This window comes from Myodes glareolus, chromosome 5 (genome assembly GCF_982192425.1).
Source record: "Myodes glareolus chromosome 5, mMyoGla1.1, whole genome shotgun sequence".
NCBI classification, from domain to species: domain Eukaryota; kingdom Metazoa; phylum Chordata; class Mammalia; order Rodentia; family Cricetidae; genus Myodes; species Myodes glareolus.
The window spans coordinates 96,335,840-96,353,123 of NC_142030.1; the positions used below are offsets into that span (position 1 = coordinate 96,335,840).

The window sequence follows — 17,284 nt, forward strand, 5'->3', positions numbered from 1 at the left end:
GCAATTTAAAGCATATACTATTATTAAAAAAAAATTGCTGCCTTAATATACCTTCCAAAAGCAGTTGCCCAAAACCAACCGTATGTTTAACCTAATCTAAACAGGTTAGGGAGAAATGGCCATTTCTGTCTTCCATCTTAATTTTGAGATTTAAAAAAAAAATCTACAAAAGTCCTAAAAGACAAAAGAAATTCTGTACAAGAAAAAAGTACAAAACAGCCAAAAGAATCAACAGATTACTTCAATTTCTATTTATAGTAGTTGTAAATATATTATTTTCCTTTGGTTTAAGTTCCTCAAAAATTTCTCAGCAATCTTATTCATTTGTTATAGGGTAAGTCATGAAAAATGCAATCAACATTTGGCAGTATGAGACACACCTCATGTCAAACAATCTCCACACAAGAAATAAATCCCTGAACTATGAGATTAAGTTTATATAGCAACAGACAAGGTGCTTTACTTCAGTTTGTAGTTTTTATCTCCAGGACCAAATGCATCCTAAAGTCGCTGTGGCCATCACTCCTTCTGTGCTTTGTAGGTAGCTAAGCTAAAGGTAACATTTCATTGAGGGATAATAAGCACCATGTGATGAGAAGCTAAGACTTTAGGCAAAGTAACATTTTGACTGTACAGTTCTAGGTAGATACTTATACCCAAGGTAACATTTTGACTGTACAGTTCTAGGTTGATACTTATACCTGTTTTTGAAAGCCTGCCTATGCTTCTGCTGCTTCCAGAACTATCACCTCTTGTCAGGACCGAGATTCCACTAAAGCTGCTGGCTTTGGTTACAGCAGGTTTCAGGTTCCGGAAGGAGCTGTCTGAATCTGTGCTGCTCCAGGGTCGTGGCTCTGAGTATTTCAACTCATTTTCAGTGCTGCTCTGATGGCTATTGGTTGATCTCCCTGAAGCATCTTTATTAACTCTGCAATTTAGAAATAAAACATTGAAAAGCTAATAGGGGAAAAAGAAAAAATATGCATTTTTTTTTAAACCACTGACTGGAAAACATTCCAATACCTAAATATCTGGCGCCTCTGCTGGGTACCACTCGTGTCCTCATCTTGGATTCTGTAGGTATTTTAATAAGACATGCAAATTGTTATTAGCTCCCATTAGATAACAACCAGAATAGATATTAAAGATTTCCTTACCTTTTGTCAATAATATAGTTTTCTTGGGAACACAGGGACTGGAAAGAAAGAAAGGCATAAAGTTTGTCAAATACATGGTCATCTGTATACTAATGGTAACAACAAAAATCATATACAGTATCTTAAGAGTACACCCAAGGGCTGGAGAGATGGCTTAGCAGCTAAAGGCTAGGCTTACAACTAAAAACATAAAGAGTATACCTCCAAAAAGATCCAATGAATGATAATGGAATTTATCATGGCTTGGAGATATCACAATTAATTTTAATAGATACCTATTTTAGAAGTCATTTATAGTCAAAATGGATTTAAATTTAAATAAGTCTTCTTAATAGGGGTGAATTCAAGTTTCACTTATATACTTAAAGTCTACAGATTCTCTCTTATTCAGAAATATTTGATTAGCAGTAATCAAAAGCTGATAGAGGGCTTGGGAAAATGGCTCCAAAAATAAAGACACTTGGTGCCAAGCCAGAAGACCTGAGTCCATGCCACATCGTAAAAGAACTAACTTATGAAAGCTGTCTTCTGACCTTCTGTCTCATGCACGTGCATACACATACAAATAATAAATGTAAAAAAACAAAGGCTAATTAACTCACTGTAACACAGCGACCATTTCTATTTGTGGAAGTAGTTAACACATAGTACACATGGATAAAGCAGAAAATAAGCAGATAGGCCTCAAGCGCCTATAGTCAAATTCCTCCACTGTAAGACACTTCTGTTTGCATTATTGCGACAGTCTTCTAAATTTGCCCTATTCATTTATTTTATAGATCAGGAGCCAAAGCAAGCTCTCTAAAATGTAATTCTTCCATCTTTCATGGCTCCTTGGTACAAGAATCAGGAACATGGCCAACCACCTGTTTCAACGAATAAAGATTTAATGGAACACAACCACGACTATGTATTATGGTGGCTGTCATATCAGAGTCAGTTTTGAGCAGACACATACGTGTGGCTAAAGATGCCTAAAATATCGATCACATGGCCTTTTATAGAGAAACAAAACAAAAACAAAAACCCACACCTGAAGTTCAGCTACCATAGTAAAGGTTTAGGGCCAAGTTCCTGATATTCTCCAGTCTAAAGCTTCCTTACTTATGCTGCCTGTCATGCTATGTTCTGGCTACTCTAAATTATTCGATTCTTCTTGTGAGCCTCTGCAAATACTGATTTCCTACTTGAACTTTGGGTTCTCAGAAGCTTACTTTCCACTTTCCTATCTTCTCCCCAGTTCAACTTTGTAGTACTTCTCTGTCTATTGTGACTCTATTACACGTTCACGTGTCTCTGTGATTTACACACCATATTACCTGACAACCTGTCAATGGCAGTATGCCACCGAGCTTATAAATACTGAAAATCATTAATCTAATATAGATGTTGAGTTCAGCAGATTTGGATTAAAATTCCTACTCAGCCATTTTCTAGGTATATTTATTCTGGTTGCTTTGCATAGCTTTTGTTGCCTCAGTTGTCTTATTTATTTACTTATTAAGGTTAAGTCCACTACAAACAATGTAAGATTTATAGTTGCTGATGTAAAAACCTCATTTGTTATAAGCTTTAAAAAAGTTATAAAAATAGCAACTCATCCCCATCCTCTATTGAGTCCTGTGGTCCACCTGTTTTTAATATTGGTAAAACTTTATAGTATTGTTCCAATGTACTATCAAATTAAGAGGAACAATATGCTTACTTCAAAATCATGACCTGATATGATATGGTTAAAAAATAATATGATCAATAGCTTGGGGGGGGGCTAGAATGTTGTTAGATAAAGTCCTAAGGGTAAGTCAGCACATACATCTTGGGAAAATATTCGATCTCTAGCTCTCTGGTATTCTTCTTCTCTTTCTTCTATAGATTTGCTTCTTCTGTCATCTCTTAAGCGTATTCTCATCTAAAGAGGCAAAAATGATTATTAGGAAAATGAACTATTGATATAATTAAAGCTCGCACTTAAAAAGAATGTAACATTTTTCTCAAGATTACCTGGCTATCATCTTTGTCAAAGCTAGAGTTATCTCTCTTAAGGATGTATCGTTTCTGAAAGTCTTCACCCCTATCATCCTTAATGTGTTCATTAAATTTCTGATCAGGTCTGAAAAAAAGAAACAAGACAAAGGAACAAAAAATTTAATGTACTGTATTTACAAAAAAGTAAAATAATATATGCAAGTTAATAAAAAAGTAATATTGTTATTTATCAGTGCTGCTTAAGACACACTACTATCACCTCACTTCTTCATTGTAAGATTCCTCTGAGCAAACGCTACTCTACGGGATAGTGTAGAGGCTTTTTAAAAACAGCATAGGTTCTGTGGTTATACTGTTCGGGTTCAAGTTTAGCTTTTGAACACAGTACTGGCTTTAAGATATGCATAATTATTTAATATTTTCTTCCCATTTTCTCATATGTAAGATGAGAATTACATAATGCATTTATCTACATTATAGGGTTGTTCTAAGTTGAAATGAACAGTAAAGAAAGAGCACCCAGCAGAACTTGTCATTATAATAAACCCTGAGGAATCTGGGCTTCAAGAGCTTACAGCACCTGTGAAAAGTCAAAGGGTAAGCACATGACAAGGCCACAGGTGGAGCCCATGGGGTCACACTCCCAGGCTGATATCCTGTCTATGTAGTCTATGCATGGACAAAGAAAAAGCTAAGTACTGTATCACATGCATTACACTCCTACAGTCTTCATGCCATAGAATGAAAGCAATCAAGGATTTTGAACTAAATTAACTAAGTAAGAACCTAAAGAAACTACTTGAAAATGTATTCAAGTTGCCAAAAATTCTAAATTACATCAGAGCATAACGTTGTTTTACACTAACTGAACAGGTTAAAAAAGGTAAGCTCTTATGTAGAACTTAACACTGGAAACCAAAGCAATGACTGTGAAGTTTAGTACATCTTCTGTAACATAATAGTTTTTTCCAGATTAGAAATGTTAGAAGTTTCACTAAACCTGGAAGACAGATAGATGATCATGGGCTTTAGACATTCAACTTATGTTAAAATTGACCTCTGACAATATATATTCTCACTCCAACAAGTTAATTCAACTAATATTGTACAACTTATTACCATTTTACATTGTAATTACTGTTTTGAAATATAACACTAAACATTTAAATATATTTAAAGAAAATCTAATAAACTCCTTATACAGCTATATTTAATACATAACTATATATGTTCACATAAATAATACAATATATATTTTCTGTATAGCTCAAATACATATCTATATATTTACATATAATATAGGCAATATGAGAATACCATGAATAAATTTCATTTCTTTGAGACAGTGTCTTACTGTGTAGCTCTGGTTAGCTCAGAACTTGCTTTGTAGGCAAGGCTGACCTTTAACTCCCAGAGTCTACCTGTCTCTGCTTCCTAAGTGCTGGGATTAAAGGTGTGCATCACCATGCCTGATAATCAGCAAATTTTAATCATAAACCCAAGCAATGACGTTTCAGTAAACCAAGATCAGGTATTTCATTATAAATAGAATCCAAAACACATGCTTAAACATTTGTTTCAGTTTAGCGACTAATTTTTGTTTTTATGATAGGGTCTCACTGTGGAACTTTGGCTGGTCTGGAACTTGCTATGTAAACCAGGCTGACCAGAAATGCATAGAGATTCCCCTGCCTTTACTCACTAAGACCTAGGATTAAAGTCATGTGCCACCACACTCAGATCAATTTACCAATTTTTAATAAAACACTGTAGTTGACTCCTCTACATTACACAAAGGAAAATTTAAAGATGAAAATTATCTAAACAAGATGAAAAAAATTGTATTGTAAAATGATGAATGAAACAGAGCAGATAAAAAAAAATCAGATCAAAGTAAAGGAGAGGGTGAGAGTACAACACTTCATGACCAAAATGATGAGTCTGTTTTCTTCAGAGTTTTAAAAGTTAAGTATTTAGTACTGACCATGACAGTATGCCGTTTGTCACAGAACTGATTTATTTACTATTATTACCTATAGCTGCAGCTGTGTAAAGTCACATTTTCTTACTTGAGGCATCTGTATTTGAGTGAGAGACTCTTATTCTAAATTGAGCTCTACAGTTTAACCAAGGCCCTGGCAACTTTTCTAAGAACAGCTGGATTCCCACACAAAATATGGCAGGCATTTCAGCTAACCTTAAGACTGTCTTACCTCTTTCTTTTAAAGATGCCTGAATTTACTGCCCTGCAATCGGCAACTTCCCGCTCCATTGAGACACCCCAGTGGACACCCGGTTGTTGACATCCACAACACCACTGGTTCAAGGCTGGAGCGGGTAATCTCCCTATGAGGAAAAGGTAAGTTTGTTTTTATTCAATGTGGAGCAGATCTCTAAGGTTTTCTGATTTACAACCTTCTTCAGATCCCAGAAGATATAAAGTAAGAATACAGTGTAACTTCAATGATCTGAAACAGTTATAATTACATTAACCCAAACTTTGCAAATATCTCTGCTTAACTAAATTTTTGATTACTTTTACAAATAAACCCTAAAATCTTTTCTGACATCATTTATAGAATTCAAATAACTGAGGTTACACTGTATTGAAAACCTTAGAGAGTTGTCAGTCAAAATGTTAGTCAAAATGCCTGCTAATGTTCATGTGTTTGGGCATCCAGCAGTTCTAAGTAATGTTGAAGGGTACTGGTTAAAGAGAGTAAATTTCTAGCACTTTCAATTCACCTACATCTTACTAAATACTATCCTGTTTTAGTCATTATATAATTAACTGGAAAAAGATTAATTGATAAAAGCTGTTTCAATAAGATTAATGAATAGACATGATGAAACTAAATCAGATTTATATTTTCTAATAATCCCCAGAGATTAATAAGGATTTTCTGCCCAAGGCAATTTATTATTTTTTTGTTGTGGGAATAGTCATTTAAAATATGAAATAAAGCTATCTAGTTGATAAAAACTATCTGAAATTGAGGAGCCCCAATTTTGCTTCATCAAGCAATATGGCACCTACACTGGCAAAGGCCATGGTAATTGAAGGGACTGGATGAATTAAATATAACCATGTAAAAATGAATGGTACAGATAATACCTCTGGGAGGTATCTGACTTGAGGAAAAGAAGAAAAAATACAGAAGTAAAGAACATTATTCAAGGCACTTGAAATTGATTGCTACTTATCATCTTAGGTCTCTTTCTACCATTATTGAAAATGATAAAGAGAATACTATTGCACCATGTATGCTGGCACAGACCTATAATCCCAGTGCTACAAAGAATGAGACTAGAGGACTTTTTATAAGTCAAGGGATTGTGTGCAGATCCTTGAGCATAACCATGTGTTGTACCATTGAGCTGTAAGCCCAGCCTTTTGAAGGGCTTTCAAAAGGCAATTACTTTTAAAGCAAAGGGTTCCTTTTAACCATTTAAAAACTTTCCTCAGCAAATCAGACATGGCCCAAGAAAGGAACATAGCAGTATGGAAGACTGGAGTTTCAGTTTCTTCATATTTGAGGTAGAAAAAGGAAAAAACAAAAACAAAACAAACCAACAAAACGAAACAAGATTTTGGAAATGATAACAAAGTGGTAGACGATGTGAGGGTGTCAAAATCTGAAACGTTTTTTTCTTTTTTAAAATTATTTAAACAAAATTGCCTAAAGGTGGCCATGGATACTTAAATTAACTTTAAAAATTCATTAAGAGAGTATTCAGACAAGGTTGATAATATGTTCTCCGAGGTTTTTGTTGTAGCTATGCCTCAGACAAGACTCATCTTCCTCATCTGAATCCAGGTTTGCATTTTGTTCATAGCGAGATAAATGCACTTTTTGGCTCCATCACACAAAGTTATCATGGAATTTACCACAAATGGAAGGTGCTGTAGGAAGGCAAGTATTAGTTCACAGACAACATAACTGAACACTTACATTCTTGTGTTGCTAGTTTTATTCACTATGACAGACTTTCCACTCTGATCAACATTGTGGTCTAATCCAAAGTAGGCAGCCACTCTGTGTAACAGCATCCTGTGGTAAGACGTCATTGGGGGAAACTTCTTACGTGGGGACCTGAAGGAAGAGAACAGCTAATTTAATAACTCAAGGAGAACTACAATGACAATTTCTTTTCTTGTTAAATGTCAGAACTTACTCATTATTACCAATGAAATCTAAAATTTCTTGTTCCAATTTCAGCAGCATCATTCTGTCCCTGAAAGAAAGGATGGAGACCCTTACATGTAAAAATTAGCACTGAAGTAACCATAAATGTCAAAAGGTATGAAATTTACAAATTTCCACCTTAAAAGAACACACTCAGAGATAGTACAAGCTTGATGCTAGTGTATTTATAAGCTCCCTAAAAAAGAAGAGTTAGGAGAATAAAAATATTTTTCAGTGTAACTTTTTATAGTAGAGTTTCACACACACGCACACGCACACACACACACACACACACAGGATAGTGTACACTCTAAGAGCCCAAATATGTTATCTTTAGCTCCTCAGAAACAGTGCTCTAAAGAACATGAGATGCTGTTCATAATAAGAAACACACTTAAGGCAAGTCAATGCTCTTACCTCTCATTCTGTACGCTGTTACTATATATACCTAAGATCTTGAGAAAATTCCTTATAAAATCAACATGAAGCAAACACATCCACCACCTAAAATGAATCAGTCTCAAGTGAGTTTCTGCATGTGCCCCTTTGGATGACTAGGGTCCTACACAGGGCATTTAGGCTCTAAAAGTCAATGGAGTCATTCCTCTTGGTTCTTTTGTTTTGTTTTGAGACAGGGTTTCTCTGTTTAACAGCCCTGGATGTCCTGGAACTCACTCAGTAGAACAAGCAGGCAGTTTTAAATTTACAGAGATCCGCCTGCCTCTGCCTACCAATCTTGGATTAAAGGCATGTGCCACTACTGCCCAACTCCTCTTGGTACATATACATTGAAAGTATGGCTCTAGGGCTCTACTCACTGCAGATTTCATGTTCACGTGGGAAACAAAACAAAAAACCTCATAGAAACTTAAGCTAGAAATAGCTTTACAGATTGTTTTCTAAAGATTTTAAGTTCACGAACAGTATGGCCCAAGAAATTCTCTAAAATAAACACTACAGAGAAGAACCTCCTAAAATTTAACACAAGAGTTGGGTGTTGATTCTTGAGTCACCTAAAAGTCTGTGCATAAATACTGTGTTTGATACTCCCCATTCACTGCAAAACAAGCCTCATAAAACAGAATAATACCTTTTAGCTTATTCATTTACTCAACAAAAAGTTACTGTATACATTTACAATATGTACAAAAAAGAGAAAATTATGCTTCAACAATTTCAAACCCAAATCCAAAAATAAGAGGACATTTTAATTCTAATAACATTCAATTTTGCCCTCTGACCTGATTCTTTTTTGCTATTTGTCATCTTAATAAATGGTACCACCTTCTATTTACTGTGGTATGACAGAACGAGAATTTTATGTTGACTACATCCTTTGTGTCTGTGTATGATAGGGAAGCATGAGTGTATGTATATTTGTTCATGTGCGCATGCACATACATGTAAGCATGCAGAGTGAGTTTAAGCTGTCTTGTCTTTCTTGATGACTTTCTGTATTATTTCCTTTTTTAAAGACAGGTCTTTCACTGAACCTGAAACTCAGACTTGTTAGGCTGGCTGGCTACTCAGCCCCTAAGATTATCCTGTCTCCATCTCTCAGCACTGAGACTATAGGCATGTCCAGCTTTTATTTTAAAAAGATTTTATTCCAGATATGGTGGCGCACGCCTTTATCTCAGCACCCAGGAGGTAGAGGCAGGTGGATTTCTGTGAGTTCAAGACCAGTATGGTCTACAGAGCGAGATCGAAGATAGACAAGGTTACACAGAGAAACCCTGTCTTGAAAAAGCAAACAACAGAACAAAACAACAAAAATACTTTATTTGTATAGATGTATATGTATGAAGGCAAGGCTCTTGGAAGACAGAAGGGGTACTAGATTTCCTGGGGCTCATGAATGTAAGCAGCCCAGTATGAGTCCTGGGAACCAAATTTTTGTCCCACCAATTGCTCTTAATGATGGTGCCATCATTGCAGCGCCTAAGCTTAGTTTTTCATATGAATGCTGGGATCTAAATGTCAGTGATCATATTTGTGTAGCAAATACTTTTCCTACTGAGCAATCTCTCCAGCCCCATTTTTTCCTACAGATTTTTTTCATTCCTTTTAAAAGACAAGATCTTAATGACTTGTCCAGGCTGGCCTTGAACTCAAGCTGAGATCCAGAAAATTACTGAATTTGTGATTTTCCTTCCTCAGCCCTCCAAGAATCATTAGGCCCCAACATTTTTCTTGTTGTTTTGTTTTTAAACATAGTCTTGTTATGTAATCCTGTCTTCCTTCAAATTTAAGTCTCTTACCTTAGCCTCCTGAATTATCAGACTAAAGGTACACATCATCACATCCCACACAATCCTCAATGTAATTCTCCTATTGAGTTACAATTTGGTAGATAAAATTTGGACACTGCAATGCTCCTGTGTCCCAACAATCAGGATTTCAACATTTTTCTTGTTCTGGTCTAACCTGTTCTATGTGGAGCATGCATAAAAGTCTTGTGAGAACACTTATGTAATCACAGCATACCTTTGGTTTAATCTGTGAGAGGTTTCCCATTGCTCTTAGAATTCAAATTCTGTAATGTTTCTACAAGCTAGGCACAAGCTAAGCTTCATTTTTAGAACTCACAAAATTCTCATCATCTAGATTACCTCTGTTCTAGTTCCCTAAGGAACTCTTGGACTACCTTGTTCCTTGAGCTGTTTGCCCAGAACAGCCATTTATAGTCTCTTAAAATTCTTTTGTATTTTAAAAGCATATACCATAGTTATCATTATAGAAATATATGGATTATATATAACATACAGGTTCTAAACAAATTATGTTTTGCATGGGATAAAACTATTTCATAAAGTCCTTACATAATCTTCTTCCATTAAATCTTGGTAAAGATAGAGAACTTTTTCTTCCATAGAATCTGCCCCATGAAACAGACTTATCCTCTTAATGGCTAGGTCTTCTTTCTCTTTAAATTTCTTTGTACTTTTAGACTTATTTACTTTATTTGATGCAAGTGTTTTGCCTGCATGTACATCTGTGCACCACATGTGTGCCTGGTACCTGTGGAGGATAGATGTCATCAAATCCTGTGGAACTGGAGTTAGGGAACTGGAGTTAGGGAAGGCTTGTTTGTAAGCACTGAGGCATCACTCCAGACCCTAGATCTTTTCCATATGAACTTTTGGGTGTCAAATTGAGACGATAAATTTTTTTTTATTAAATTATAAACGGAGACGATAAAATTTTTATCAATGGGCTGGAGAGATGGCTCAGAGGTTAAGAGCATTGCCTGCTCTTCCAAAGGTCCTGAGTTCAATTCCCAGCAACCACATGGTGGCTCACAACCATCTGTAATGGGGTCTGGTGCCCTCTTCTGGCCTGCAGGCATACACACAGACAGAATATTGTATACATAATAAATAAATAAATATTTTTAAAAAAAGAAAAAAAATTTATCAATTTTTCCATTTTTATAAACTCTTACTGAATAAGATAGAAACTATGAAGCAGCAGTTTATTTAATAGAATTCACAGAACAGAGCATTTAAATTGGTTTTCTGTATAGGAAATAAATAGCCGATAAAAGATATTTCAACTGTTCTTTGGGTAGAATGTGATTCTATCAGCCACTGATAGAAAGTCAGGCTTTTCTTACCTAAAACTGTAACCTATTGATTGCAGGAGATTTTTCTATCATTATCATATCTAATCATTTTAAACAAATTTTCCCCACTGTTAGTAGAATGTACTAGAAACATAAGGAACAGTAAGTTTACTAAGATCTTAAGTCTACACACTTGACTTTTTAATCACTGTAGTAGTCTAAGATCCTAAGTTTTCACATCTATAAACAAGGTTATAAATATTTTGGTAATAGACATAATCTAAAAAAATGAACTAATACATGCTATCATTAAACACATAAAAACAAAGATTTTAATCAAAACGACATAAAACTACTTAAATAAAGGAGCAATAATATGTGGGTTTTCAGCAGCCCTAGCGGTCTGTCAGCAGAACTGTCATCCATTAACGGATGGAAGCAGATTCAGGGATCCACAGCTAAGCACTGGTCCTGACTGCTGAAGTCCAGCTGAAGAGAAGGAGGAGGGATAATATGAATTGGGGTGGGGAGGGGGTCAAGATCAAGATAGGGAAACACAGAGAGGGCTGCCTGAGTTGGGAGATCAAAGACTCTGGACTGACAGCTGGGGAGCCTGCACGGGCCTTCTGCATGTGTTGACAGTTGTGTAGCTTGGTCTGTTTGAGGGGGCCCTGGAAGGGGGACCAGGATTTACCCCCGTCACATGAGCTGGCTTTTTAGAACCTATTCCCTATGATGGAATACCATGCTCAGGCTTGATGCAGTGAGGAGGGGCTGTAACAGTGATGCAACATTACTCCAATTAAAGTAATTTTTAGGTGTATTTTACAAAAACACATAGCTAAATATGAGCAAGCCCAAATTATTTAAAAAATATTCCTTACCACGATTAATCCATGGTCTTGCTTCCTCCTCCACTATCTTATACAATATAGCTACTTGTAATACTTTTCTTCCTTTTAAATTCTAACATTGGGAGCCAGTTCAGTAGTTAAGAACTGCTCGGCCAGGCAGTGGTGGCACATGCCTTTAATCCCAGCACAGATGGATCTCTGTGAGTTCGAGGCCAGCCTGGTCTATGGAGCAAGTTCCAGGACAGGCTTGAAAGTTACAAACAAACCCTGACTTGAAAACCCAAAACAAACAAGCAAGCAAGCAAGCAAACAAACACTGGTTGCTCTTCCACAGGACCCCGGTTCAATTCCCAGCACCCACATGGCAGCTCACAATTGTAACTCCAGTTCCAGGAGGTCTGACACCTTCATGTAGAAATAAATGCAGGCAAAACACCAATGCACATAAAGTAAAATAAAAAATTAAACTTAGGAACATAGCTATAAAACCAACAAGGTGTAAGATTATGTCAGTATATGTAACTCTGTCAAACACATGGAAAATATTTCTTGCAAACAGAAATTCTAAATATTTCATTATTTACCATTTCAAATTAAGTTTAATAGTCCGAGAATTAAAACAGAGATTTAACGATACAAAGGAACAAAATCGAAGGGTTGGGGCTATAGGTCAGCTTAGTATGCATGAGGCCCACTGTTCAATCCCCAGAACTGCTTAAAATAAAAATATATAAAAACTAAAAATATAGTGCTAGTGAAATAGCTCAATAGGTAAAAGAGCTTGCTGACAAGCCTAATGACCTCCACTGTGGTGGAGGCAGAGAACATACTTTAAAAAGTTGTCCTGTGACCTATATACATAGTCACAATGGAAGGCACACCCACCCACATACATGCACTCAAAATGAATAGACAAATAAATGTATTAATAAATGTAATACCTGGACAAATATATTTGGCATCTAGTAGAATTCTCTAGGACATACCAAATCCTGGAACCTTTAGTAAAAATCGTCTGTACTTAATTAATTGTGTATCAAGTAATAATCATCTGCTTGAGAATTCAGTGATTTAGCAAACAATTAAATCCCTACAATACAATGACATTAGTAATAACTTATATACCAGGCATTATATTAATTATTCGCCCATTTGTTAGCTTAAATAGAACTGCATATACAAAAGAAATAACACACTGATAAAGCTGCAATGGGTAAACAATGGAAACAGTACTAAATGAAGACCACTGTAGTAATATTTCATTTGTATCTTAATAAATAAAGCTTGCCATGAAGATCAGAGAGTAAAACAGTTGCACTGATCAGCCATACAGATCAGGCAGTGGTGGCACACACACTAGTTTGCCATAGAAACTGGGTATAGTGGTGAACGCCTTTAATCCCAGCACTAGAGAGGAATATAAAACAGGTTCCATTGTGAGGATTCCTGGAGGCAGGATTACCATTTTGGGACTGAGGTAAGAGCCAGTGGCTGACTGCTTTTCTGGTCTTCAGGTTGAACCCCAATATTTGTCTCTGGGTTTTCATTAATCGTGCTACAGACCATGTATTTGGTAAGATGATTAAAATGATAGTCCAGAGGAGGAAAAAATATAGGAACAGAAAGCACATTAGAAATTCAGGAGTAATCAATTTTATTATTAGCACAGTGACAGCTAAAGGGAGTTTTTAAAAAGAGATGTGAACAAAAAGCTCTAAAAACATTCTTTTATAGCTACAAATACTTGTGGACATACTAAAAGCAGTAAGTCACATTAAAAAGGACAAGAAAAGAATTAAAAAGCTGTTATATTTGTAAACAGAAATAGAATCAGAACAGAGAATGATGCCTGCTGGGTTTTGTTTGGTTGTTCTTGATAAAGATTAAGAGGAAAGTTTTACCCATTTGGATTTTACTCAGACTAGCTATGAATTTCCTATTTTCCCATTTATTTCTGGAACCACTCAGTTCTTCAAAAAAAAAAAAATGTTAAAGTGGTCAGTAGCTTTCTAATCCCCATTCCAATGGGATACTTTAGGTACATCTATTTGGCTCTTTGTTGTTTTATCTTCTGTGAAACTGTTCTCTTGATGTAGAAGAAACTAAAAATAATATAATTAACATAATAAAGGATGGACCAATAGGAAGACATTAGGAGACATTAAATCACACAAAGTAAAATTTAGCTAGGCATCCCTCCAAACATCCCAAAGGTAAGTAGTTTGTTAGATAAGCAAAATTTACGATGGCAGGATGTAGATGCTCAGGTGCATAATTCTAACAGTGGCTTTCAACCTGTGGGTTGTGATCCCTTTGGGGTAGAATGACTCTTTCACAGGTGTCACATATCAGATTTGCATATCACATATTTACATTACGATTGATAATAGCAAAATTACATTTATTAAGTAGCAACGAAAATAGATTTATGATTGAGGGTCACCACAACATGAAGATCTGTATTAAAAGGTTGAGAAGTACTGATCTAACAGGAAGTTCAAGGGAGCAGCACAGGGTGCCACTGTTAAGTCCTGTCCTGTAAAGGCCCCATTTCTCTTTGAGAGAAATGCAAAATTCTGCCAGATGGGCAAGATGACCCCAGGCAATAACTATTTTTAAAGAACAACACTGGTATACTTAAAACATAATTCTGGCATTATCTTAGCTGTGTAAATCTAGCGGCTAGACACGGAGTCTCCTGTTTTGGTTTAAGCTGTTTAAAGTGTAACCTGGGGTCGAGACCGAAGAGATGTAAGGATGACATGTAAATGCATAAGCCTAACTGTATATAAGTAGCAAAAACTTCTATTCAAGGCCAACTTCTTTGGACATGAGCCACAGCCAGACAGCTTATTCAGTAAAGAGGTAAGAGATATTTCTCACTGGGAAGGCAGATTATTTCTCTAACACTCTGGCTGACACCTAAACCAAACACCCTCAGGATTCTTCTGCTAGCTTTTGAGATCAAGTCCTTCCCTTCATGTCTACCTTTTAAACTTAGCATTTTAAGAAAATTTTGTCCTTATCATTTGTTTAAATACCTCTGGGTAAACTCACCCCCATTAAGCTTTATCATTACTGAGGACTTCACAATCTGTAACTCAATGTTGACTCATGGCCTTGATAACTGGAGCCTTTAAATTGTCCATCCTGTCCTATTCTTGCCTGCCTCTTAACTAGCGAGACTGGCTATTAGCTCTCTCAGAAACCTACATGATATTCTCAGTAGCATTCCATATTCAAATAATCAATTCCTAACATGATTATTCTTGAGTATCTTTCAAACTTGCCTCCCTGTCTCTGCCCTCATACTAGGGATTGAAACTAGGGCCTCATAAGTATTATTAGTCAAGTATTCTAAAACTGAGTTATACTCCCAGCCCTTTTTTTCTTTATATTGAGATTTTAAGGCCTCCCAGCTAGCTTTGAACTTATGGCTTATGGGTCTCAGTCTCTAGGGTAGCTGAGACCTCCAGAACTGTACTAGCAAGCCTGGTAGCACCTCTCTATTTGCTGATTTCTAGCCACTTTCTTTCTTTATGATATTTTATGACAAAGAAATCTCTCTAAATGCTCCCCAAAAAGTTCTTTAAAAAAAAAATCCAATCTCATTATATAGTATTATTCTGTTTAAAATATGGCAATTACTCAAGTTAGCATGCCATACTAAGTAATTCTTCAGTAATTCACATAACTGGCATTTCAAGGAGAACAGTTTCCATTGGTAACTATTATGTTCACAGGTCTCTTTAAACATCACTGATGTCCTAGTGGCTTTCGTAATCTGCTGGGACATAAACACAAGCAAACAAACAACAATAACACACACAAAAAACACAGGTTGGGTCCTTTGCTATTTGTGTTTCATTTTGTATTTTGAGACAGGATTTTATTTTGTAGCCCTGTAACTTTCAGTAATCCTCCTTCCTCAGTCTTAAAGTGTCAACTGTGCAGAGGTAACACATGCCTTTAATTTCAGCGCTCAGGAAGCAGAAGCAGTTGGATCTTTGAGTACAAGGTCAGTGTACTCTACAGAGTTGAGTTTCAGACAGCCAGGGCTGCAAGGAAAAATCCTATGTATAGAAGAACAACAACAAAAAAAACCAAGTATATGTCAATGACAATGCCCTGCTTTTCCTGTTGTGCACGCATAAACACACACACACACACACACACACACACACACACACACACACACTTTAAAATTTTATTTTATATGTGTGTGTGTATAATTGTGTATTTACGATATATGTGGGTGCCCATAGAGGTCAGAAGAGGATGTCAGATCCCCAGAAGCTAGAGTTACATTACAGGCAGTTGTGAGCTGCCTGATGAGGGTGTGTACTGGGAACTGAACTTGGGCCCTCTGGCAGAAGTGCAAGTGCTCTTAACAGCTGAGCCATTCCCTATCCCCTCCCTCTGGTTTTTTTTACAACAGTCGAAACAATCTCCTTCACAAAATTTCTTGGTCACTTCAGACCTACAGTCCTTCAGGTCTCATCATTGAAATAAGACCTCTTTCTTTCCTTTCTTTCTTCCTTCCTTCCTTCTTTCTTTCTTTTGTTTGGTTTTTCAAGACAGAGTTTCTCTCTATAACAGTCCTGGCTGGCTTGGAGCAAGCTCTTGTAGACCAGGTTGGCCTCGAACTCAGAGATCCACCTGTCTATGCCTCACAAGTGTTGGGATTAAAGGTGTGAACCACCCTGTACAGTAGTCCTATAAGACCGCTCTTTAAAAAATTATTTTTTTGATAGTAATATAATTACATCATTTCCTCCTTCCCTTTCCTACATTCAATCTTTCCTTTATAGCCTTCCTTGTTCTCATTCAAATTCATAGCAAAGGAGACCATTTTTAGTTGTGGTAGAGACCATTTTTAGTTGTGGTAGATCGCCTTCAGGGGCTAAGTACAAAACTGAAAATTAAGTGAGTAGTAGACACAGCAAATTTGAATGAGAGCAATAGTCAACAATCATGCTGGAGCACAACTGAACAAAGTCCCAGAGACACTAAAGACACTGCTCACATTACCTCACAGCTGCTCCTTCCTACTGATACTGCCTCATTTTTATTCCATGGTTATGTAACTACCACATTACAAAGCTAATCACTGGAGGAAAGGTTCTCAACCTTGGTCCATTTTCCCGAGGAAAGTGCTGCTAAAGTGCACTGTGCATATATAGCCTTTATGTGGGTCTTCAAAGGTAATCACTCCTACATTAGACAAAATGGATTTCAAGTATTGACTCAAATGAACAGTATAAAAGGCTTCTGATTGGAAGTTTATAAACTAAGCAAGAAAGAACAAGATTTACACATAATGAGGTATAGAGTTCTTATGTGAATGGAGAATATTATGGAAAAACACGCATGATTAAATCTCTCTCTTAATCCCAATTTAGAGTCTAAATATATTGGTGACCTGTACTTCTAGAAATTCCTAAAGAATAGAAATGATCTGCATATTATTATAACATGCATAATGCAAAGATATTTATATATCTGCATTTAGTAGACCAACATCTTAGTCCTAAG

The 17,284-nt window shown here is 36.2% G+C and overlaps 1 protein-coding gene across 8 annotated transcripts in view; it reads right to left on the bottom strand.

Moving 5' to 3' along the window:
- R3hdm1 (R3H domain containing 1) overlaps positions 1-17,284 on the bottom strand; it is a 94,249-nt gene that overhangs the window by 59,875 nt on the left and 17,090 nt on the right. For 7 of the 8 annotated variants that reach the window (XM_048443754.3, XM_048443752.3, XM_085688308.2 and 4 more), the window contains 7 exons: positions 7,320-7,379; positions 7,097-7,237; positions 3,159-3,267; positions 2,971-3,066; positions 1,158-1,195; positions 1,024-1,074; positions 702-928 (listed from right to left, as the gene is read on the bottom strand). In XM_048443754.3, the coding sequence (XP_048299711.1) occupies positions 702-928; positions 1,024-1,074; positions 1,158-1,195; positions 2,971-3,066; positions 3,159-3,267; positions 7,097-7,237; positions 7,320-7,379 (722 nt within the window). Of the gene's footprint in view, positions 1-701; positions 929-1,023; positions 1,075-1,157; positions 1,196-2,970; positions 3,067-3,158; positions 3,268-5,356; positions 5,490-7,096; positions 7,238-7,319; positions 7,380-17,284 lie in introns of those variants that run through there. The other variant, XM_048443757.3, reaches the window with a different exon arrangement.